Source organism: Nilaparvata lugens, chromosome 11 (assembly GCF_014356525.2).
Source record: "Nilaparvata lugens isolate BPH chromosome 11, ASM1435652v1, whole genome shotgun sequence".
NCBI lineage: Eukaryota > Metazoa > Arthropoda > Insecta > Hemiptera > Delphacidae > Nilaparvata > Nilaparvata lugens.
In genome coordinates this window covers 30132022-30157063 of record NC_052514.1, presented here as the reverse complement: position 1 = coordinate 30157063, position 25042 = coordinate 30132022, and the positions used below count along the sequence as shown (strand labels likewise).

The 25042-nt window shown below is 35.5% G+C and overlaps 2 protein-coding genes across 4 annotated transcripts in view; both read right to left on the bottom strand.

Moving 5' to 3' along the window:
• LOC111048203 (serine/arginine repetitive matrix protein 2) overlaps positions 1-3517 on the bottom strand; it is a 33329-nt gene extending 29812 nt beyond the window's left edge. Inside the window, 1 exon segment of the mRNA XM_039438122.1 lies at positions 3304-3517. The gene's annotated coding sequence lies outside the window, so the exon portion shown is untranslated.
• Positions 3518-6867: 3350 nt separating this feature from the next.
• Positions 6868-25042, bottom strand: part of LOC111059054 — a 36757-nt gene continuing 18582 nt past the window's right edge. For 2 of the 3 annotated variants that reach the window (XM_022346660.2, XM_039438119.1), the window contains 6 exons: positions 20053-20110; positions 18202-18338; positions 15175-16622; positions 12740-12804; positions 9823-9892; positions 6868-7481 (listed from right to left, as the gene is read on the bottom strand). In XM_022346660.2, coding sequence (XP_022202352.2) covers positions 7460-7481; positions 9823-9892; positions 12740-12804; positions 15175-16622; positions 18202-18338; positions 20053-20110 — 1800 coding nt within the window. In that variant the 3' untranslated portion in view covers positions 6868-7459. Of the gene's footprint in view, positions 7482-9822; positions 9893-12739; positions 12805-14572; positions 14756-15174; positions 16623-18201; positions 18339-20052; positions 20111-25042 lie in introns of all 3 variants that reach the window. The other variant, XM_022346658.2, reaches the window with a different exon arrangement.

The following is a 25042-nucleotide window of genomic DNA, read 5'->3' as shown; positions in this document are numbered from 1 at the left end:
ATAGCAGAGATTGAAACATAATAGATACTACTCTATTTTCACAAGAGTATATATATTGTTGATTTTATTAGTATTCTACCTACCATATTTAATCTTTAAACAAGACATCATCAAGTGTTTCTCGTGGACTGAATTTCCAATATTTAAACTACTGTAGCTTCAAATAATAATTAATGCATTTAATCTTCCATCAAGGCAGTTCAATAATTCTGAAATACAGTTCAAGCAGTCAACTTTGAAAATAATTATGATTCCCGCTTTTGAAAACAATACTGAAAATGTAGTACCAAAATGTCCCACATAAGTAGGTTAGTCTTAACCGTCCTGACATCTACCAGAAAATATCGGAATGTCAACTGTCATGGCGTCGAAGGAGACCACTCATCAAGAAGGCATTGATGTTTTGCGCACCATAAACTATGCCACGAGAGCGCAGCACAGTAGTTGGGTCTAGTGGTAGGTTGGGTCAGATGTCAATTGGGTCAGATGGTTTTGTGATGTTTATAATATTGGGACAATGGTATATTGGGTCAGATGTCTATTGGGTCAAGTGGTTACGCGGCTTTTCTCGATTTAAAGAAATTGGGTCAAGTGGTAGGTTGGGTCAAATGGGAATTGGGTCAGTTGGTATGCACCCGTTAGTTAATGGGTGTTAATTAGTCTGAGTGGTACAGCTATAGAAGAGATTACTGCCTTCATGAGAAAAGTAGACATGCCAAAGACATGTCTACATGTCAGAAATATGCTAGGAAGGGCTGGAGTCCAGGTAGAATTATGCTTGTCGATATTTCAAAGGTGGAAAGATAGGTTAGGGGGTTGGGATTTTGCTTTGAAATTGCAATAATGCTGGGGGGAATTAGAGGTTTTTATCAAGAGTTATTTCTTTTAATGTTTCAAATGTAAAAGGGAAGGTTAGGGGGTTAGGTTTTTGCTTTGAAATGACAATATGCTGACTCAGTTATAGTGTTTTTTAACATCAGTTAAAACAAACTTTATATTTTATTAATTATATTTCTCAAACATACTCTTTCTTTTATTGAATAAAATAATAATATATTGAATTAAATGATAAATCATCATTGGATAATAATATCATCATCAAAATAGAACTACGATTGGCTCAAGTTACAGTGCTCGGTAACCATCATCACAAAGAAGAAAGAACGCACAGAGAAGAAAAAAATTCTTCTACTTTGTGAAGAACATTACATTCAAAGAACTGACTGAATTGAGCAGCAGCTTCTCTTTGTCTCAGAAACAGAGTAACGGCCAGCAACAGTCACAGTTATAACATAGTTATTCAAAAGTATTCTTTGAGTATCTATAGTGAGGTCCACGTTATAATGGTAGTGTATGATTTGCAATGGTGTTGCTATCCTGTCTATCGTTCAACAAATGGAAGAGTTTGCGTCAATTTTTCTAGGAAACGATTATGTCTCATCTATCCATCAAAACCTAAATCGCTTCAAAATGAAGATAGAGATTTCGCGATTTCAGATTCGGATTCAGCACCCTCAAATTAAATTTGTGCGAGGTCAATTCTCAAAAATACTCAAAAACAAGGAAGATTTTTTAATGGATAATAATTATTTTATTCACTCTATAGTAATGTAATAGATATAGTTATTCACTCTTCACTTGATAAACAGTATTCTTGATTATTATTGAGGAGAAGGAGGAGGAGGATGAGGAGGAGGGGTGGTGGGTTGAGGAGGAGGAGGTCGATGAGGAGGAGGAGGAGGAGGAGGAGGAGGAGGAGGAGAAGGAAGAGGATGAGGTGGAGGAGTTGAGGAGGAGGAGGTCGATGAGGAGGAGGAGGAGGAGGAAGAGTAGGGTGAGGAGGAGCAGGAAGAGTAGGGTGAGGAGGAGGAGGAGGAGGAGGAGAAGGAAGAGGATGAGGTGGAGGAGTTGAGGAGGAGGAGGAGGAGGAGGAAGAGTAGGGTGAGGAGGAGGAGGAGGAGTAGGGGGAGGAGGAGGAGTAGGTGGTGGAGAAGAGGGAGTTGATGAGGAGGTGAAGGAGGAGGAGGATTAGGAGGAGGGGTGGTGGGTTGAGGAGGAGGAGGTCGATGAGGAGGAGGAGGAGGCTTGAGTTACTATTCATCTCAGGTTCATAAACACTTCAAAGACTTCGTATAGAATTCATGTATGGTCTAGTTTATAATACAGGTTTGTGTTAAAGTTGGTGTCGTGTGAACAAAGGTTTGAGCAAACTTGGCTCAAAGCCAGATTTGGCTATGAGCCAAGTTTGCGCAAATATCGTTGTCGTGTAGACTCGGCATAGCGCAGAAACATGAGTAGATATCAAATTACGGGAAATTGTAGAAATGGAAACAGTCAACAACATTGACGCCATTGTCGCCCTTGCTCCAGATTAATTTGCCGCGAAATAAGTGTGTTGCAATTTCGTAATTTCGTAAATGATTGCCCATCCTTTTGCTTTCAAATTCTAACTATCTAAAAATAGATAAATATGAAGATAAAAATATTCTGATTTTGTATTTAGATCCAATGCCCCCAAATATTGAATGAATAAGTCAGATTTTCAAAATACCAAAGAATAACCTAAGGGCATTATCGCGGGCAGACTTGAAATGTTATTGTTTAAGGTTAGATTTTGTCAGTTTTGGCACCGTCTGGGCTAAATTTTGCAATCGTTGGACACAGCTATTATCTGTAATTATTAAAGATATCAAGTGAATTTTTTTACCAAAACTGGCCAAAATTACTATAACATCAATATAAGGTAAAAATATGTTGTTTTTAGAAGTTTGTTTTTTGTAACCATTTTAGCAAAAATTTGAATTATTATGAATTTTCTATTTAGGTAGACTCATGTTTATGACTTCTAAATTGAAGGTTAATGAAATTGTTGTGTAATTTTAATTCACTAGTAAGGCAGTGAGGGGGCGGGTTTGCCCCAAGGTAAGTTTTAAGGCTACGCCACTAGTAGCCTAAGCCTAGGTTAGTTATGTTTCTGTAATATTCTTTGAAATTTAATAGAATGTTTTGGAAAACAGTTGAACCCCTTATTTTTCGTTTTAAAATTGCTTGCTCTTTATTATTGCTTCTTACCTAATTTTATTTAGTTAAAAAATTAATACTAAATCCGTTGATTGGTTGCGCGAATAATTGTTGTCTCGATTCATAATTATTTAAAAAGAAAGATGAGGTAGAGTAAATTTAAAATGTTTAAATGACCTACTTGCTATCTAAACACTATTACATTCTGTTAAAGTTAGAAAATGTAAGTTACTTGAATGCTTTTCAGATTGTTGTTTAATTACAGTACTCAAAGATACTAACCTATCAATAATGATACTTCTAGAACAGTCAAAATATACAGAGCAGCATAGCCAAAAATGAAAATATAGCAGCACTAATAATTTAAAACAATGACTCAATTAAATGTACATAACACTGTAATATTCTGAATAATAGATTCGGCTCTTCGGCATTTTTCTTAATCCGAATCACTGATGTGGAGATGATGCTTCTGAACCTCGTCTGCTCAAAGCTTCTCCCTTGCGGATTTATCATGCACTTTTTCGAGAAAGAAATCATTGGCTATGGATTTTTTGACACCTATTAAATAAAAATTTTCATTTTCGTGATATTATAAATATCATTTATTAATATTCCTGGAAATTTTATACTTTTTCATCACAACTACAATTATTAGGTTGGTATCAACCATGACCAACAAGGGAGTGCTTCAGAACTGCGAGTGCTGCGAGTTTAAATTTTTCTATACCTAATACGCTTTAATAGTTTTCGAGTTATCCGCTCTTAAGGTGTGACATTTTTAAAAAACACATACAGTAAGCCTCCAATTTTTGCTCTTGAAAATGCATGATAATTATGAGCTTATAGAGCATTGAATTATAATTTCATACATTCACGTAGGCCTACCGTATTTATTCCTTAGGACTGTGACTGTTGAGTGTAAAATCTCCAGATTTGCAACAAAATAGATCAATTTACATAGGAAATGGCAGGATTAGATTAAAGCTGCGTTTACACCAAAGTTATTAACAAAATGTTAATTTTTCCGTCCTTATAGATTCTATTAGATTGAACGGAACTTATTATACCCATGATGAGCATAAGTTATGTGTTTGTCAAGTTCCGTTCAATAAAAAAGGACGGAAAAATATAAAATTTTGTTAATGACTTTGCTTAAAATTAGTATATTGCTTGTCCTTTTGACAAATAAAAGCAGATAACGCTATCTCTATAGTGAAGTCCACGTTATAATGGCAGTGTAGAGAGATAGCCGACGTTGCCGATCCTCTGCTGCCTTCTATGGAGGGTTAGCCTAACTGATACCGGTTTATTGATATAATTTTATCTGTTTATTCTCGTTTAAAATAATCAATTATATTTTATCAAGCAAGAAATTATAATTTCAATGATTTCACAATGAATTTTCATGATCAAGATTTAAAATATTCTATGTATATATACTTTATTTAATATATTTTAAACATTATCTATGGAATACTGCTGTGGGGACACTCTTCACACTGTGGGAGTATTCTTATGCTGCAGAAGAAGGCAGTTCGAATATTGTCATCCAGTGGTCATCTGGAGCACTGTGTAGGCCACTCTTCGCCAGACTCGGGATTCTCAGTTTTTAGCCAGTTCATCTTTGCTTCCCTGGTTGGTATTAGGAATACCAATCTGACAGTGAATTTGAGGGGGTTGCAGAGTGCCTACTCACTTCGAAATGCTCTCGAAGTCAATGTTCCTCGATGTAGGCTAAGTAAGGCTCAGAACTGTTATCCCAATATCGCTATTAAAATGTTTAATATGCTACGTCCATCTGTGCGTCATTTGAGTGACAGTGAGTTTAAGAGGAGACTCAAGTCCTGGCTGCATGCCAGACCATACTACTCCTTGAGTGAATTTTTTCAGGAGTCTACAGTTGACATTTAGTGGCCATCACCGTGTTTAGCTATCTATGCCATTGTTTTATTTTTTTCCTACAGTTACGTTGAAAAGTGGCCATTGCTGCACTGATTACAGAACGCAAAGAATCACTTTTCTGCTCTAGTGCGGGAAAAATTTTTCTGCACTCCAGATTTGCAACATGGCAACGCAAAATACTTAGTAGGTTATATGAAGCAATAGTGCAGCAAAATCAAAATGAAGTTGGTAACAGTGACTGGGCTGCTATAGTGAGCAGAGGTGCAAGGAAGCACAACGCGCAAATTATTAGTATTATAATATTATAACCAAGGACAACATTTTTATTCAATTTGACAATAAATTAAGGTTTTTATCAATAATAAAATTACACAGAAAAACATTTGATGCATTTCAGGCAATTTTACCCATAATTATTACCCACTTTTCATATTCAATGGTAACTGTAGGAAAAACTTAATGTGAAATACGTGCGCAAAGTTCCTCTGCTGCACTCAAGAAACCATTCAGCCCTCGCCTACGGCTCGGGCGTAAACGTTTCTTTCGGTGCAGCAAACTGTCACTTTGCGCACTAGTTGCACAAATAACTATTGACGTGACAGTATTGTCAAAAACTTGTGTGAAATTGTATTTTTGACGTGATGACCTACCCAGCTCATCTGGCTGGTTAATGGTCCTACAAATGAAGATTGATATATATTTCTACATTGTTAAAAACCGATCTGGCAACAGAGCAGAGCGAGAAAAAATAGCGCTGTCCGCTATGTTGAATGATAGACAAGGAGTGAAATATAATTTCTAATCAAACACTGCCATTATATAACGTGGACCTCACTATTGCTCTGCAGCGATGCCAGATCGTTTTCCAACAAATAGCCCATTTTAATCTGAATATTAAGAAAATTTATAATTCAATAATTGGAAAATACAATTTCTAATGGAATAAAGTCACTAAATAGGTGAACATGTCTGTACTTGAAAGCTTGAAAGTACGTGATTGGAGCATGCCTAGCGGCGTCAGGTGAAAACGCGTTTGTATTTTGTGAACAGCCCTCGTATTTCTACATTGTTAAATAGTGTTGCGGAGCTGAAAAAGGATAGCGCTGCTATCCGCTTTGTCGAATGATACACAAGGATTGCAATACCAATGTTAATAGTACTGCCATGATAGCTTGACCTCACTATAGGCACATAATATCTGTGCTATATACCTACATTTCTTTATGCCTTGAGAACGAAATTTGAACAGGCAATTCTATTTATTGAATGGAGAAGGCACTATTAGGATAGTACAGTAATACTAACAACAACAATAATAACTGGTTATTGTTAAAATACTAATATTATCAACATATTGTAAATGATAATGCTATACCCACTTACAATAATAATAAAAAAATGTAATCGTGATTTATTTCACAAGAACCAACCAGAGAAAGCTTTTTCGAAAAGAAGGCTTCTCTGGTTGGTTTTCGTGAAATTAATCACGATTAAAATTCACCTTAATAATCATAAAATGCTTGATCTGATCGGTGATAGTAGATAAAATCGGGATATTATGGTTTGGTGTGTAGATTTAAAGTGTAAAAGTAGATCAAATATTTTATATTCAGACAATAAGCTACGACTCCAACTCGTCAGAAGTAACTTTTCAAACTAAAAAAGGATTACCAAGAAATGAAAGTATTGAAGGCGATTCCTCTCAAGGAGAGCTCACAATTCTTGAGGTCGAGCTGTCACTTGTCTCAAAAAACTCTCGAGCTTTCTCTACTGATGGACCAAACAATAAACAATTTTGATCTTAAGACAGTATTGGAATTTCCTGTCTTGAGACAAATCTCCAAGAATATTTCTCAGTACAAAAAATGTTGAGATCACATTCGAGATCTGCTCCAGATTTGGTTTTGATTCAACCAAATAGCGAGTTTTACGTAAAAATAATACATCATAAATTATTTCTTTTAATTACATAGTTTGTTAACATAAATGTTTGCAATATACAAGATACAATGAAAATGATAATTGATAAACACAACATAATTATTATGGCATGACCACCATCTCAACATTTGTACCTCATTAGGTACCTACGGCTTACAATAAGAGTTTTAGCAATCAATGTCCATGTAACAATCAAAACAATAAGACTCGTAAACTTGACAAAAGTGACCATAATTCATAAGAATGGAAAGCAGTCATGCAGTGTACAATTTCACGTAATAAGGTAAGCTAACAAATTGATATAAACAAATAATAATATTTAAAAAATAAAGTCTATCTTATAAGATTATGAATTGTTATTGTAAGACATACAACCATAGCCTATATTCCATTATAGTAAGCGGAAATTTAAATTGAGTAACAGAGCTTTATGCAGACAAATCACAAAAAACAATCAACTTACAAAAATGTCACAAAGTTAAAAGAATACTGCCATTTTCTATTTAATTGCCTACAATAATAAAATTACAAAATCAATGTATTTTATGCAATAATTATTGCTATTATGTTAGTGCCATTATGAGAGAAGCCTCTATTTCGATCGTCTCAGCTTTCTGTAACAAAAGTAAAACATATTGATATTGTGGAACTTATCCATATTGAAAATCACTAATTGTATAGCCTACCGTATTAAATTCCACTTTATTTACAAATGGGATAAGCTGGTTTCAACATGAAACAGCAGTCCTGTGAAATACGTAAATAAGTAAAATTCTAAATAATATAGAATTGATTCAATCAGTGTTTCTAAAAGTATCTGAAACAGTACAAAATTTAATATTGAAACCACAATAATGTTGTTGATATTAATTCATATATTGTACTGAAAAATTATGAAATGAATAAATTATAGGAGAAAATAGGAGAAAGTGTTTGGGCCGTATCACGTTGCCACACAGAATGCAATTACCCGTACAGGCCAAGGACCCTAGAACTATTTTTATGGGACAATTTATTTTATCAGATTGTTTTAAAAACGCTTTGCAGATCACAGATGAACTCACAAACAACATCATAAATCACATAGAATGTTGACTAAACAATTCACAATATTATCCAATGGGAACAAGTTCTCAATCGACTTGATGTTCAATGAAAAATGAAACGTCTAAATGAGAGCGATTATAAATTCAAAAAATCTGGTGTGGCGCACTCACACAACTTTCCTTGCAGTTATTAGAATTGACCACCTGACGCTAGTGTTTACGCGCATCACAAGTCTACTTATAAACAAAGATCTAAGCCAGCTGGTGACAGGACAATAACGCTGGAGACATACGAGGTCTGATATCTCTTCATAGTGAATGTTTTAAGAGAATCAACAGTTGCCAACAGTTTGCAATTGGATAATCACATTTTCTCGAATTTCGAGCTTAATTTCAATTTTGTCACCTGGTCATATGGGACTTATATATGAATCATATATTTATCTTAAATATATTGATCAGGATTTTAGAGTTTTAAATTGGAAAAGTTTAATGAACAGTGTTTTTGTCTTTGAACAATCTTTGTCATCGACAGAAGGATTTTTTATTTCATTTGTTGTCAAAATTAATGTAGCTTCTCTTTTGTTTTTAATAACAAACGTGCCGCTTGTGCGACAGATAAAAATATGTAATGGCTTTCATGTTTGGCATTGACTGAGTTTATATTTAATACCCAAAATTTTACTTTTGGGGAGTCAGTGTGTGTGAGCTCGTTCGATAGGACTGAGAGTTAAGTCCGGCTGATCCAGTGAAAAAGGCTAGATTTCGGTTCGTTTAATAGTACAATTATTCTGTCACAGATCGGGCAGTATAAAAATAATTGTATTGTTAAGGGAGACGGGTTCTGAGCCTACTCATTGGTACTCATTTTTTAATACTAAAGTCGCGAAATACCAGTGGATGCCAAAGTGGGAAGCTATTTCAAAAAGGTAGGTGACTACTTTATTCATTTATTTATTTATAAGGTTAGCAAAAAAATACAAGAATTGGAAAAGAAAAAGCAGGCTATTGCCTAAAACTTCTTCAATTTCCTAATTTAGTTTTAATTTTATACTACTGATTCATTGTTCTTAAATTTTCATAGCCACAAACATTGAATCATCATTAGCAGCAAGCGAGTGTTTTCCCCATTAATTCATATTAAATATTGTTTTATAATCAAATTAATCTTGTCTTGTTCAAATGTATATATATTGAAGATTCATTAATTAAAGTTCTAGTTACTCTGTTCTTTTCTTGTTATCATAGTTTTTTCCCCTTACATATTTGGTGTAGGCATCATGCTTACAATTTTAGGTGAAAAATATATTACTCAACATTAATTGTAGTGATTTTTAATCTTCTCCACTCAAATTTTTTCGTTCAAATTGTATCTGAAGCCTGATAATTGGGAATCTGAAATCCAACTTTGCATAGATGGGGCGGAGCTCCTGACATTTTTAGATATATGGGACTTGTGGCAATTGATAGAGCTTATCAATGACTATTCCAGGTATGAATTTAATCAAAATAGTTATAGCCGTTTTCGAGAAAATCGCGAAAAACCCTGTTTTTGACGCCATTTTAGCCGCCATCTTAAATTGCATTTGATGGAAATTGTTCGTGTCGGATCCTTATATTGTAAGGACCTTAAGTTCCAAATTTCAAATCATTCCGTTAATTGGGAGATGAGATATCGTGTACACAGACATAAATACACTCATACACACACATACAGACCAATACCCAAAAACCACTTTTTCGGACTCAGGGGACCTTGAAACGTACAGAAATGTAGAAATCGGGGCACCTTAATTTTTTTTTCGGAAAGCAATACTTTTCTTACCTATGGTAATAGGGCAAGGAAAGTAAAAACTATTAAATTTGTTCATCATTATTTCATTAAAATAAATCTGCAAAATAAACTTACTTTCCAAGACTAACTTCTTTGTAGCTCTGAACAACTCTATTCCTCCTTGATCGTTCTTCCCTTAAGAAACCTGCAATTAAAAACAATTTCTTTTAAATCTAGTCTCAACTTGCCTAAATACTGAATCTATACAGGGTGGGTGAAAAGTCCTTTGTCTTGAAATTCCCTATCGAAATCATGTATCGCATGACCACCTTCCTATTTTAAAAAATGAAGTTGCATTCAATATGGCGGATCCAAGATGGCGGACCAGACTTTTAAAGTCATTGTAAGGTAGTTTCTTCAATTTGAGTAGGATCCCCAATCACACCCACCGTCAAATTACCTTTGTGTATGAGATATTAAGCCGTTCTCGGACTTTTCACCCACCCATGCTACAAGATTTATTAACTGATCCATATTAACCTCTTCTTGGAATAATACACATATTATGTGGGAGTTAAGTTTACCGCTTCACTACACACATTGAAAAGGTTTCACAAATGATATTTCTACACAGATGTGTAGATTAACATTTGTTAAGTTGGTATCACGTCTTCCTATTGCTTCCAAACAGCTGTAAAAGCAGTTACAAAGTCGAATTTGTGGCGTTGTTCAAGTCGTGTTTTGGTCAGCTTTGTAACTCATGAAAAGTTATTTCCATTCGAAAAAATGCATTTTAAAAAGCTTTAAACAGTAAAACATAGTTTCTTGTTTATGTTTTGATAGTTTTGTGCAGTTTTGGAAGAATTTTACTGATTCTACAGACTTTTTTACAAACATACATAAACGTGGACTCAGTGCAGATCGGGAACCCATCATGGTGTTTTAGGTTATGTTTTGCTACGCTGTCTACAGTGCGATTTTCAATGTCGTGGGCTGTTATTAGAACAATTTCTAATCATATTGAGAAAGTTTGTAGGCTATTAACAATAATGTCTTGTAACAAGTACTTGTTTTATCAATTTGGCAATTAGTTTTAGTTCAATTTCGTAATAAAAATGACTGAAAATTTGATAGACACTGATGATATTGTGAATGTTTTGTATGCACTGGACGACCCAAATGCATCAGATATAGATTTTCTCACTGATTTAGACTCTGATGATGGTATTGATGACAACTTTCAATCATTGGACAATACTGAAAATGAATAAACACTGTTGATGTGACTGGTTTACGTGTAGAACCATTCCAAATGCCTAATAAGAATACTACCTCAACAAATGCATCAGATTCACCTAGTTCAACAACTGATTCTCCTCAAGATGATCCACTATCAGCATCAAAAAATTCGACAACTACATCAACTTTGACATCTTCAAATATTCAGGACTAGCAACAGCAAGCTACAACATCCACAACAAATAGTTCAACTTCAAGTAAACAGAGACCAATTGTATGGTATGCAAAGGACAACGATTTTGTGAATAATGTTCCCAACTTCACTGGCATTTTACATTTAGAATTATCAGAGCCCAAACATGGTAAGACACCGTATTATTTTTTTGTTAACTTATTCACAGATAAAATGGTTGAGATGATTGCTACTGAAACTACAAGATATGGTATACAGTCAGGGGATCATGTTTTCAAAACATCTGAGAAAGAGAGATGCGTCTTTTTTTAGGAGTGAATCTTGTGATGACTTTTATAAAGTATCCACAATATCGTATGTATTGGTCATCTATACCTTCCCTTCGTCTGAACTTGATTGCAGATAATTTGTCACTGAAACGATTTGAAAAATTGAAAAAGTATATTCATTTCATTGATAATGACACTATTCCTCCAGATAATTCTGATATATTTATAAAGGTCCGGCCAATTCTTGACATGATGAATACCACTTTCTCAACTGTTGCTTCTCCTACTGAGTATATTTCTATTGATGAGATGCTGATTCCATTCAAAGGTCGCAGTAAAGCTAAGCAATACATCCAGTCAAAACCAAAAAAATGGGGGTTTAAGGTCTGGGTCCGGGCTAGTTCTGATGGCTATGTTTCCTCTTTTCTAATGTATCAGGGTAGTTCAAAACAGCCAAAATCTGAATATGGCCCAATAGGGGATGTTGTGTTATCATTGTGTGATAGACTTGAAGGGAATAATCATAAAATTTCCATGGACAATCTATTTACTTCTTACAAGTTGTTGAAATGTTTAAAAGAAAAAACATACATGTATTGGGCACTGTGCGAGCTAATAGATTAGTTGGGGCAGATAGGAAATTGAAAGCTGGCAAAGAACTTCTAAAGGAAGGCAGAGGCTCTCTAAGTGTCACTACTAGCAGTGATAATATCACTGTTGTGCGCTGGGCAGATGGCAATATTGTTCACACTATGTCAACATTTGCGGCCCACCCATGCTACAAGATTTATTAACTGATCTATATTAAATGACTTTTCAATAAATTTATTTTCTGCTAAATGATGCCTCAAAGCTTCTGCTTGTACGTGGGTGAGTTGAATGATCGAACAACCCTGCACTTTACAGGATTCAAACCCACGACCAGACGCAGCGATAGAAAACTGCTCCAGACGCTACACTAGAATGACGCTACATACCATTATGCTTAGCCAGCTTTTTGAACCAATTAACATGAACTTTTTCAAATATCATCAGACCTTGGTTTTGTCACAACCACATGTGAATAGAGACATCATTATAGTCTCAATGGCTATCATTAGTTTTGCAAAAAAATATATAAAAAAGAATGACATGTATTTCAAACTAATATAAGTTTCAATTTTTACCAATATCCGTGTTTCCAATTCTATACTTTATAAACAAGTACATTTAAAAGTTGAATAGTTTTTTTTTGTAGAAATAAATTATATAAGGAAATGCAGATCTAGCAAATAGGACTCTACGATAGTTACTTATCAATCTAAAAGAAAATAATCCCAATATCAAAAAATGTAGAAAGCATTATACTTACCGAATTCATCAAAAGAGGAAACTGTTGAATGATCCTGACTTGATTCTTGCGAAATTTTCTTCTTCCTAAAAAAATAAGTTTCGATAAGTTTTGATCACTAGAAGGAGTGATGTTCTTTAGCCAAACCCAGTTTGACAAATTATGATTATCGACTTCATTTACTTCAGTAAGATTTACCTAAAATTACTTCAAGAGTTGTAGATTAATACATAAATAACTCAAAAAGACCACACATCATGTACCAGTTAGCTGTTTCTGAGATTGATCACTGAATAATTTGATTGATTACTGATAGAACAGCTAAAACTAGTTTCTCAGTTTATAATAAATTTTTATTTTTACTGTTTTCAAAGTTTTAGGTATTGTAGAAAATTAAAAACTTGACAACAATTATAAACATTTTGAAATTCTTCCTGATCAATTCTTCCAGTAGCTTTAAAAATTTTCAATTTTAAAGAGAATAAGATTTGAGATTTTTGGAGTTTTATTGTAATAATAAATAATGAGTTGATGACTATCAATTATACATTACATTGATACAACATTAATAATATAATACATTGATATGTATTATAAAAATCACACCTAACAACAGAATTTTCCTACATTGCCGTTTTCAAGAACAATTATTGACCACTTGAGAGTTGATTTATGTAGAAAGTAAGCGAAACACTTCAAATTATCATGGAGAAATTTATGTTAAATTTGCTTCTACATATTAGTCCAGAACTACTCTACGGGTTTGAAACTTGGAAGATGACCAAGAAAGAAACAAAAGATCATAATGTTTGAAAATAAAGTGCTGCGAAATATATATATATATGGGCTCACGTACGAGTAAGGAGAATGGAGGATGAAACATAATAAGGAAATCAGAGACCTCTACAATAACTCAAGACATTATAAGCGAAATAAAATGTAGATTACAATGGGCCGGGCACGTACTCAGAAGAGGAGAAGAGTCCAATATTTGGAAAAAGTTTTAGCACCCAACCCTCCAGGAAGAACCGTGGGAGACCCAGATAGAGATGGTGGCAACAGGTTAAGACTGACTTGGAGAGGCTTGAAGCGACAGAGATGCTGCAGAGCAAACTACATGGAGACAGTTTGTTGGTGCGGCCAAATATCAACTTAGATTTAGATGACCATGTGAGTAAGTAAGTATATTATAAGCTGAGCTTAAGCTTGTATAATACAGGGTGTTTGAAAAAGAACTCCCTAGTTTTAGGTATAAATTCAATGTGTAAATTAATGAAAAACTACTTCAAAAAGTACATACAATGAAAGAGAGAACCTTCACGTTTTGTTCAACATCAGTACACTTCAACATGGGATCCATTTGTTGCCCTGCACACGTCGAGACGATATTCAAGTTCTCGTCGTATTCACCAACATAACAGGTGTAACTGTCCCAACCGCCGTGACGATTCTTTCCCGTAAATGGTTTATGTCTCGGATTTTTCCACTGTACACAACATTTTTTATGTTTCCCCAAAAGAAAAAGTCGAGAGGAGTTTAGTCCGGGCTTTTTGGTGGCCAAGCAATTGGGCGAGCTCTCCCTATCCACCTTCCCGGAAAGCGAGTGTCTGTCTACTGTCAACTGAAGGAACTGTTTCCTGGCGCCGTCTCAAGGTCAAGCAGGTCTGCTAACTGAAGGGGGCAAAACTTGGACAGTTGCTGAGCCAAACATCACAAACTAGAATAGAGTATATCACTTTTTACAGATTCTATGACACATCAAAACTAGGGAGTGCTTTTTCAAACACCGTGTATGAATGACCCACAATTGAATAGCGCCTGTAGTTTTAACCAACAAATCATGAAAATTCTTACCGAGTATTTCGTGAATTAGATTTTATTCTTTTGTCTGATTTAGAATTTTTGGAATTTTCCTTCACATTGTTTTTTATTGCACGTTTATTTTGTTTGTTCCTTTGTGTATTTATTGTTTTCATGGTTTTTAGTGACAGACGTTGCAAGGATACAGACAATCTTCTTTTCATAAGGATGGTGCCGCTTAAAAATAACAATCTCATTAGAAATAATTATTAAGCTTATGAAATAAAAACACATAGATGTTGTCAGTTTTCTACACTTATTTCATCATGGAACGTTTCTACAACATCGACCACAACTCAGTTGAAGTATTAAGCTTATAGTATTTTCAATTCTAATAATCATACTGTAAGAGACTGTGATTATTTGAAATTGTTAAGAAGAATAAGAATTGTAAAGAAGAATATCTACAATATGGATATGGATGGATATAAACAAATGGGGAATATTCGTTTATGAAATCAGTTTCAAGTATAACACTTTTCTTCTTCCTATTTGCATTTGAATGATTCCCATTTCAAGATAAGTCAAGTAAAGCTCACTAGCTTGAGGCTACCAGCAACTATAAAATACCAACGGGAGAATAATATTCTACTTACATTGACTCGCTAGGTGTTTCCCTGCAATTACTTTGCCGGTTGCTTTCATTTTTGCTGCTACTTGTAGGAGTACATCTCATCTTTCGTCTTTTAGTGATGGAGCTGCAATCGACAGCAATTTCAGGCACACAGTCAACTTGCTCACTTTCCACACCACTTGTCGAGGATCCGTTCTTAGACATGTCTTCATTAGCCAATCTATCACCGTGATTTTTCGCCGACCTTTTTCTAGGACTGACGTGGCTCAGTTTATTTTTCAAAGTTATAATTGGAATATTGTCTTCTTCAATACTTGGACGTCCGGTGGGAGAGTTTGCATTCTCAACAGGTTTTGCAGGAGATGTCTGTACCACAGCTTTGGTGGGAGATCTCTGTCTGGCTCCTGTTGTATTTTTCGCCGAATTCTTTGTGGCAGTGAGATTTCTGTTTCTTCTAGAAGTCTCTCGGATCTGAGGAGCATTAGTATCGTCACTCACAACATTATTATCGCTACTGACAATATTATCATCGTTACTGATATCATTATCGTTACTCACAATATCATTAACTTCACTGGTAACATTACCGACAACACCTGTCTCATTATCAACATCGATCGTCTCATGATTACCGCGTTTTTCGGGAGACCTAGGATCTAAAACTTCACTTTTCACATTTTGTGCATCCAAAGACTCATCAAAATAAACAACGTCTATACCGTTAGTGTCAGTGATTTGGTTTTGGTTGGGTGTTGCTTCCTGCACGATGTCATTGATGACTCTGTTCATAGCATTCAGGTTCTCACGACTTTTCACTTCTAGACTATCGAAGCCAGAAAACGGATTTGAGTTGTTAGATTGATTTGAAGACTCTTCGGCCAAAGGTCTCACAATTTCACAATCAGAATCTGGGTCGATTATTTTCTCACAAACCACCAAACACGACTTGAAGTCTTTGGTGGCGGTGGCGGATGTAGTCGACATATTGTTGGGTTTTGGTTGTTTTATAATGTTGTTGCGTGTTACGTTCGCGTTGGAAGCTGGAGAGGCTTCGATAATGTCATCATCATCATCGTCATCATCATCTACAATGATTGACATATTTGAATCTTTAGCAGTGACGTTTAGGACCTTGATCACCCTGGGTGTACTCTTTTGCACCGGGGTGTTATTGTTGCAAAACATCCAACTACTCCCCTCCAGAGGATCGACAACTTCGCTCTCCGCTCTCCTCCGCTCGACTGGATGCAACTCTCTCCTCACTCTCACTCTGGGCGAGGTCAGCTCTTCTTCGTCGTCTCCAACAGATTCGGAGAGCTCTTCGATGATCTGTGGACATGGCTGGTTGTGGGAGACCGAGGCCAGGCGGTCGTGGTCCAGTTTGTGCAGTTTGACGACTGGTTCGCGTTCGCTGTGAGACAAGGAGGCTGCCGCATTTCTCCTCAGATTCGATGTTGCGGTACCAGCGCGCTGCACAAACATAACACACAAACTTATTATATTCCAAATTAATAAGACAAAAAATTGTAATTCGACAAAATTGAGGACCTAATATGTTTTAAATCTTAGTTTCAGAAAAATGAGAATGGAGAATCAAGATAAAATGGTTTAATTTAATATGACAAAGAGTTGTGATTCGATGGAATTGTTGACTTAATATTATTTGAATCACTGTAGGAGACAACTGAAGATGGTGAATCAAGAGATTAAGTTAGTTGTTGAAATAAAATTAACTTTAACACTATATAATATTATTAATCTGGGAATCAAAAGAATAAGTACCCTTTTTTAAAACTTTTATTTACTACAATGTTTCGGCATATCGATGCCATTTCCAAGTGATCAATTGATTCAATCACTTGAGAATGGCATTAATAGGCCTATGTCGAAAAATGTAGTGCATAAAAGTTTTTAAAAAAACGATACTTGCATTTTAAATTTCCAGGTTATAAGAGTAGCACTCACCATAAAGTTACTATATTATTAAATGTAATTAACTACTCTATTAACTAAAAACTACTCTGAGATAACTAATGAGGAAGGGTTAAAGCGTTAAGAGTTTGTTCTTCCGCAGTTGCGATGGTCTTATTTTTCAGATAAGTTGAGTGGTATGGGCCTGATACTCCCGTTGGACGGGTGACCACTTCACGAGCTAATTCCGCTAAATACCAATTGAAAAACTCTCTCGTTAGTTCGGGACCCACCTAAGGTCCAACTAGCAGGTAACCCCTGCTTCGCACTGGGAAAATTTTCAGTTATGAAATCTCCTCATGTCCAGGTAACATAAAAGATAGATTTTTTCAAAATTACGTGTATAATCTTCATCAGAGTTGAAAATTCTTAGAAAAAAGTGTTTGGTTTTGAACCCTGAACCGTTAGCTTATGGGGAATCCGGTCCCACAAGATGTCAAATTAGCAATCGATTACTTATGAGTCGACCACCGTGCTACCAATTACGCTAAGGAGTCCATCACTTGGAGGAAGATCTGTTTGGTTCGGCTTTTATTGTTGCGTAAACGTTGAATTACAGATTGAATAAAAATCAATTTATTAATAGCAATGAAAATAGCCTATATCAATCCTCGGTAGGGTATATTCAGAATCTTTATGTAAAATTGCAAGTTAATCAGTTCATAAAATAATAATGCGTCAATCGTGTATTTCCTATCCCGTACATGTATAAGCAAATTCCTTCCTTCATAAGATAGATAGATTCCTTCCTTATAGAAGATAGATAAATCATCCCTTCCATTAGAGATACATTTCCGTTTATGCGACCGTGACTAACGACCGAAAAAGAATACCTTTGGTTCGTATAGAAGTGTTCACACATTGGTAGCCTGCTAGTGTGTGAACACACCCATGAGAGCCAAAGGTATTCTTTCTCGGTCGTTGGTCACGGTCGCATAAATGAACAAGTATCTCAACCACCAATGAGCCTGAAACTTATGTGGACATAGCACTGAACCAAAAAAGTCAATACATGTTATAATGTAGTATTTCTGTTTACTCCTCTAAAATGTCAATTGAAGTGCATTCATCTACTCACTGATACATTTCTGCGACGAATGTTGATGACGTCATTCATGTCACGTACAGGGGAGAAGTTGTCAGTCGAATCTTGCAGTTCCTCCTGATTACTGTTGGCTTCACTTCTAGAATTTCCCCTGAAAAGTGTTTCACCACCTGCAACGATACAATATAGTTGAATAATGAAACGTAAGTTCATACTACAGTACCTACATCCTTGGATGAGAGAAGAACTTGTTCAGGCCAGCCAACTACGTGACGATTCTCCACAGAGATTCAACTGTATATAAAAAATCTGGTGTGGTACACTCACACAACTTTCCTTGCTCATTAAACTATAAGCCTCATTATCAAAGGAGAATGAATTAGGGAAATAACATAATGACGATTGACGGCAACATATTTGCAACTACGATCAGTATATGTGTATATACAATTGTTTTCAGAGTATTTTTTCCTTTATGTAAATTGTGAAATTCGATGATTTTTTTTGAAATTCGTCAAAACAGCTGTTCTACAGATGAAATATCTTGACTGTGACTGTGTTCTTTTTATAAACTGCTATACCTACCCACGGTATATGGAAGAAGAAAAAGTAAAAACCGTATACCTACCTACCTCATGCACGAGAAGGAGGTTACAAAGTCCATTTCTCAAGGATTGGGTGGACCCCCCATTAGTACCCCAGGAAAAAGACTCATGTCAGTTGATAGAGCTAATAAATAACTATACAGGGTATGGATTTGAAAAAAATCGTTGGAGCCGTTTTTGAGAAAATCGTGAAAAACATGGTTTTTCAGTAACTGTCATTTTTCTCAAGAATATTACGGAGCTCCTGCAATTTTCTCAGAAATGAGACTTATGCCAGTTGATAGGGCTTATAAATAGCTATCCATGGTATGAATTTGAAGAAAATCGTTAGAGCCGTTTTCTAGAAAACCGTGAAAAACATTGGCTTTTTAGTCATTATCCGCCATTTTTCTCAAGAATATTACGGAGCTCCTGAAATTTTCCAAGAAATGAGACTCATGCCAGTTGATAGGGCTTATGAATAGCTAGCTATCCATGGTATAAATTTGAAGAAAATCGTTGGAGCCGTTTTCGAGAAAACCGTGAAAAACATGGTTTTTTAGTCATTATCCGCCATTTTTCTCAAGAATATTACGGAGCTCCTGAAATTTTCCCTGAAATGAGACTTATGCCAGTTGATAGGTCTTATAAATAGCTATCCATGGTATAAATTTGAAGAAAATCGTTAGAGCCATTTTCGAGAAAAACATGTTTTTTTGTAATTATCCGCCATCTTGAATTGAATTTTATTGAATTTCTTATTGTCGGGTCCTCATGGTATAAGGACTTTAAGTTTAAAATTTCAAGTCAATCGGTTGATTAGGAATGGAGTTATCGTGTTCACAGACATACACACACACACAGACCAATACCCAAAAATCATGTTTTTGGACTCAGGAGACCTTGAAACGTATAGAGAACTTGAAATTGGGGTACCTTAATTTTTTTTGGAAAGCAATACTTTCCTTACCTATGGTAGTAGGGCAAGGAAAGTAAAAAAAAACAAAACAGAATAAACCTACACTGGCAAAGAGGAACATATTCTCAGTGAACAGAGTTAGTTGAAGCTGAGAAAATAAGAGACTTCTAAGTCAAGTTTTCGTTTCTACCATTGGAAGAGTGACTGTTTAAGGATTTTCCAGTAACTAACAGATATGAGCATCACATTCACTTGTTAGTGATTCAATCAATATTTTTCTTATTGCCATAAAACATTGAGTACAATGTTGCAAAAATATTCCTGCTTGCCTGTGGCTTATGATCACAGAACCTACATTTTTATAAATAACTGATTACTTACAGTTAGAAGATCGGAATCCAAATCTTCCTAGTCTGCTTTTCCTTTTACGTGCATTTTCCTGAAAAATGATACATTATTGAATACATCTATAGAAGATCACCACGAGAGAGAAAGAGAGAGTGATTACAATATTATAATGTGGGTCTAGGTCTACTTCATCATCCTACAATAGAATATAAATTTTCCCCTAAGATTGCTTTATTTGATGAATGTTGATTAACCATTTTTTTGGTAAAATAAAATTTTTATTTAGATTTATTTTTCCCTGAATTATCGACATTTATTTACTCTAAGGCCCGGTTGCACAAAATCCTGTTACATTTTAAGTATGATTAAATGCTACGAGAACCAATCAGAGATTTAAAAGAAGACTCTTCTGATTGTTTCTCAAGGCATTTGATCATGATTAAAATTTAACAGGATTTTGTGCAACCCAGCCTAATATTTTATGAAGGCTTTCGATTACTCTGGACTTCCCCTTTGGCCGTTTTTACACTCACCAATTTCTCGCCGACACTACACCCTAAATATCCTTCGATTGGCTAATTTCCACCAACTGGAAGTCATGTCATCAGTTACATCTGGTAACACCTAATATTATTGCTGACGCTGTATTCCATTGTAATGCTCGATCATAGTACTTTTAGTCAGTCTACTGCCAAACTTCACCGAGAGCACTTCTCTCTTTTTCGATGTATATTTTATAATTATGTGTTTGAAAATAAAGTTTTCTTTTTAAAAAGGTGTTTGGTTACCCCAGAACTATAACTGGCGCCCGAACTACCTTCCTTACGTTTTTTCGAGGTTGTTCATTTAACAACAAGTTTTTTTCGATTCGCGATCTTTAATTTCGATTTCGTGAAAAATCCGGAAAACCAGTGAATGAGGTGAACCCTTCAAGACAAGTTCTCTGCGTACCACACCTGCGACCTTCGAAGTTCAACCTGGCAGACAACGAAGACTCCTTCCACAAATTTGAGACGGAAGTAAAACTACCATCAACTGTAAGTACAGATGCGAACACTTCATCTTTTACACATTCGACCGTCAAAATTAGACCCTGTGATCATGTCAACCAAATCTATCCCGAAATATTTGCTGGACTATATTCCAAAATTCGATGGAACTTCCTATAAAATTCCAAAATTTATCAAATCTCTCCAAGACATTTTCAATCTGTATTGTAACGATAAAATTGAACAATCACAACGCGAAGAAAATCATTGGCTGTTATTTACTGCTGCCCTCCACAGTTTGGAAGGTGCTGCAGATGGATGATGTTGTACAAAATTGCAAGTGTTCCAACTTAGCTGAACTTATTGAACTTTTAACGAAAAGCTTCTCTGATAAACGCACGGTCCCTGACCTAATAGCCGAAATTGCTGTAAGGAAATCATTCCAATATGAACACCCCCTCGACTTCCTACAAAGACTCACGCCCGCGATACCCTGCGCAGTGATTGTAGCATTGTTTTGAAACAATTAAAATGTGCAGAGCCCGTAAGTGACAAAAGTGCAGTGAGTGAAAAGCAAATCAATTCTCAGTTCCAACCGCGGAATTTCTTTCAACCACAACCAGTGTTCAATAAATTCCGACAATACTCTCCTCGGAATTTCCGCCAGCAACACTTCAATCAGAATCGGTTCCAGCAACCCTTCACTACTCAGAATCGGTTCCAACAACCTCATCAAATCCATTTTCAACAGCCTCAACATTCTAATTTCCAACAAAGTGTAGTTCCCTCTACCTCTACTTTTCAGCAGTCGCAATTTCAAAATTTCCAACCGAAATCTTTCAATAACAATTCTCGTAACTTTTCAAACGGAGCACGAAACATTCAACAGTTTCACAACTGGGACTCGCAGAATACTGTCTCCATGCGTACTGCTTCTACTAATAGAAATGCTAACAATTCGGCAAGAAACAATCCTTTCCAGGATCTTCACTATCTCGATGAATCAAATGATGATATCAATCAAGTAAATGCATCGACTCGTATTCAATTGTTGCAATCGCAACTCAACAATCTAACATCAGCTGTGAATGAAATGGCAGATCATTTTTTAGGGTGTGGCCCCAATCCGGCGGAAACCCCCCCAAACAGCTTGAATTGATTATTATTGATAAATCGGACCCTATTTTGTCGATGATGTAAACAGAAAATGGCTTGTTGACACTGGATCGATGATGAATTATGTACATCCTGCAATTGTACCGCCAACTGTAACTAGATATAAGGAAAAATTTGTTGTAAAAACCCCGGCTGGTACAAGTGGTGGACATGAGTATATATTTTTTGGTCCATCCACATTATTTCCGAATCTTTCTAGAATTAAGATGTATATATATGATTTTTCCGACAGGTACGATATTCTTTTAGGTAATGAAACAATGCAACAACTCAAGGCCCATGTAAATTATGAGACTAATACGTTAGATTATGGCAACGTATCAAAACCGTTATTATCTGTAATTAATTCTAGTAGAAAACAAATTGAATTGAAACCTGGATTTAATGTAATAACTATCCCAGTTAGGTCTATTCCCACTGTAGGACAGGGATTACTTAAACCTATAAATAATTCTAACTATTGTATTGAAGAAGGTATAGTTGATATTGTTAATGGTGAATGTACTTGTATAGCTTTCTCTCATGAACTCATGACCATCAGTCCTGAACCCATGGAAATTGAGGAAGTAGAAACGATTCTTGACTCGCATAATGACTCAATGACCACACGTCCTGAAAATTCTGCATTGATAAAGAAATTGATCCATGAAACTTTACGAACTGACCACATGAATGACGAAGAAAAAAGAGAGATATACGATTTAATTATCAAATTCCCTGCGATAATAAAGCTTGATAATATTCCTCTTGGTTCAACAAACTTATTAAAACATAAGATCAATACTGTAGATGACAATCCTGTGTACACACGAAACTATAGGTACCCCCAAATATTCAAGAAAGACGTACAAATCGAAATTGATAAACTGCTGCAAAATAAAAACATTCAACCCTCCAACTCTCCATACAATTCCCCAATATGAGTTGTTCCAAAAAAACTAGATGCTTCAGGAAAAAAGAAAATAAGAATGGTGATAGACTACAGGAAACTTAATGACAAGACGATAGCTGATAAATATCCTTTACTAAACATTGAAGATCTTTTCGGTAAAATTGGGAGAGCCACTTATTTCTCCACAATAGATTTGTACTCAGGTTTCCATCAAATCGAAATGGACCCAGAATCTGTTCCTAAAACTGATTTTTCAACGGAAGATGGTCACTACGAGTTTCTTAGGCTCCCTTTCGGGCTGAAAAATGCACCCCCATTCTTTCAAAGAAATATGAATATATTGTTTGCTAAAATGCCGAGTGTATTAGTATATATGGATGATATAATAGTATTCTCTGACAATTTGGAAGAACATTTGAAACATTTAAAATCTGTTTTCAAGAAACTACAAAATCACAATCTCAAAATGCAGCTTGACAAAACCGAATTTTTCAAAAGAGAATTGTTATACCTTGGCCACATTGTTCCAGAACGCGGTATTCAACCCAACCCAGCCAAATTGCAGGCCATAAAGGATTTTAAAATACCTAAAACCGAAAAACAAATCAAACAATTCTTAGGGTTAACAGGCTACTATAGGAAAATGATACAGAACTATGCAAAAATCGCAAAACCTCTGACTCAGGCATTGAAAAAGGATGTGAAGATCGATATTAATAATACAGAATATGTAAATGCATTTGAGAAATTGAAAACAATGTTACAGAACAGTCCAATATTACAACTCCCTGATTTCTCTAAACAGTTCATTGTCACGACTGACGCGAGCAATTATGCTATAGGAGGGGTATTATCCCAAGTTTTTGAAGGAAAAGATCTACCAGTAGCGTATGCTTCGCGAACTTTGAATAAACATGAGATCAACCTCTCCCTCTCCACCATAGAAAAAGTTATTGGCTATTGTCTGGTGCTGTAAATATTTCAGACCTTATTTATACGAACGGAAGTTTCTCATTCAAACTGATCACAAGCCTCTCCAGTGGCTTCATAGCATCAAAGAACCGAACTCGAAACTCATTAGATGGAAACTATTATTAGAGGAATTTGATTTTGATATTATTTACATAAATGGGAAGACCAATTACGTAGCGGACGCTCTGTCTCGTCCTAATAATGTTAACATGATGGAAAATGAGAAAGATGATTTTTTAGGTTTTGAAGATGGCTTTCGCGGGTTTGCGAATATTGCTACTGACCCCCACGAAACTGGTCTAGAAGATGGCTTTCACGGTTTTGATAATAGTGCTCACGACCCTGATCATGAATTCGATGATATTAATGTGGACGAATTGCTGCGATTCAATACTCGTACTGAAGCTCCCTCCATAGACGTTAGTTCCCTTGATGAAATTCTCCAACAAATAGATAACCCGGCCGTAGGAACTGATAATGATGATATTATAGGTATTGATAATAGAAATGACCACGTTGTAAATAATGATGCTCATGAAAACATTGTGCGTGATATTGATTATGAAAATGTTGTAAATAATAATGAAAATGGTAATGAACGTGAAGATGATAATAACAGTTTAGCCACAATACACTCTCAAGAGAGTTCAAACGAGCAAGTAACTATTGCTGATGACGATAAGATTCTGAATGTAGAACATAACCAATTAGTACTTGAACGAGGTGAGCAACCCCCTCGCTTGATAAAAATAGATTGATTATTTATTTTAGGAATGCTAATGATTACGATGACATGAAGGACAAATGTATATAGTATTTGAAACCGAATACAAAGTATGGAGTTTTCTGCTCGCGTGCCGGAGCCCTATACGATGAGTATGAACGGATTTTTAACAATTTCAAGAACGTACTGCAAGAGACACTTTTGATTCGAGTAAACTTAAACGGTATAAAAGAATGAACTTAGATGTGACACAAAATGATGAACAAAAAC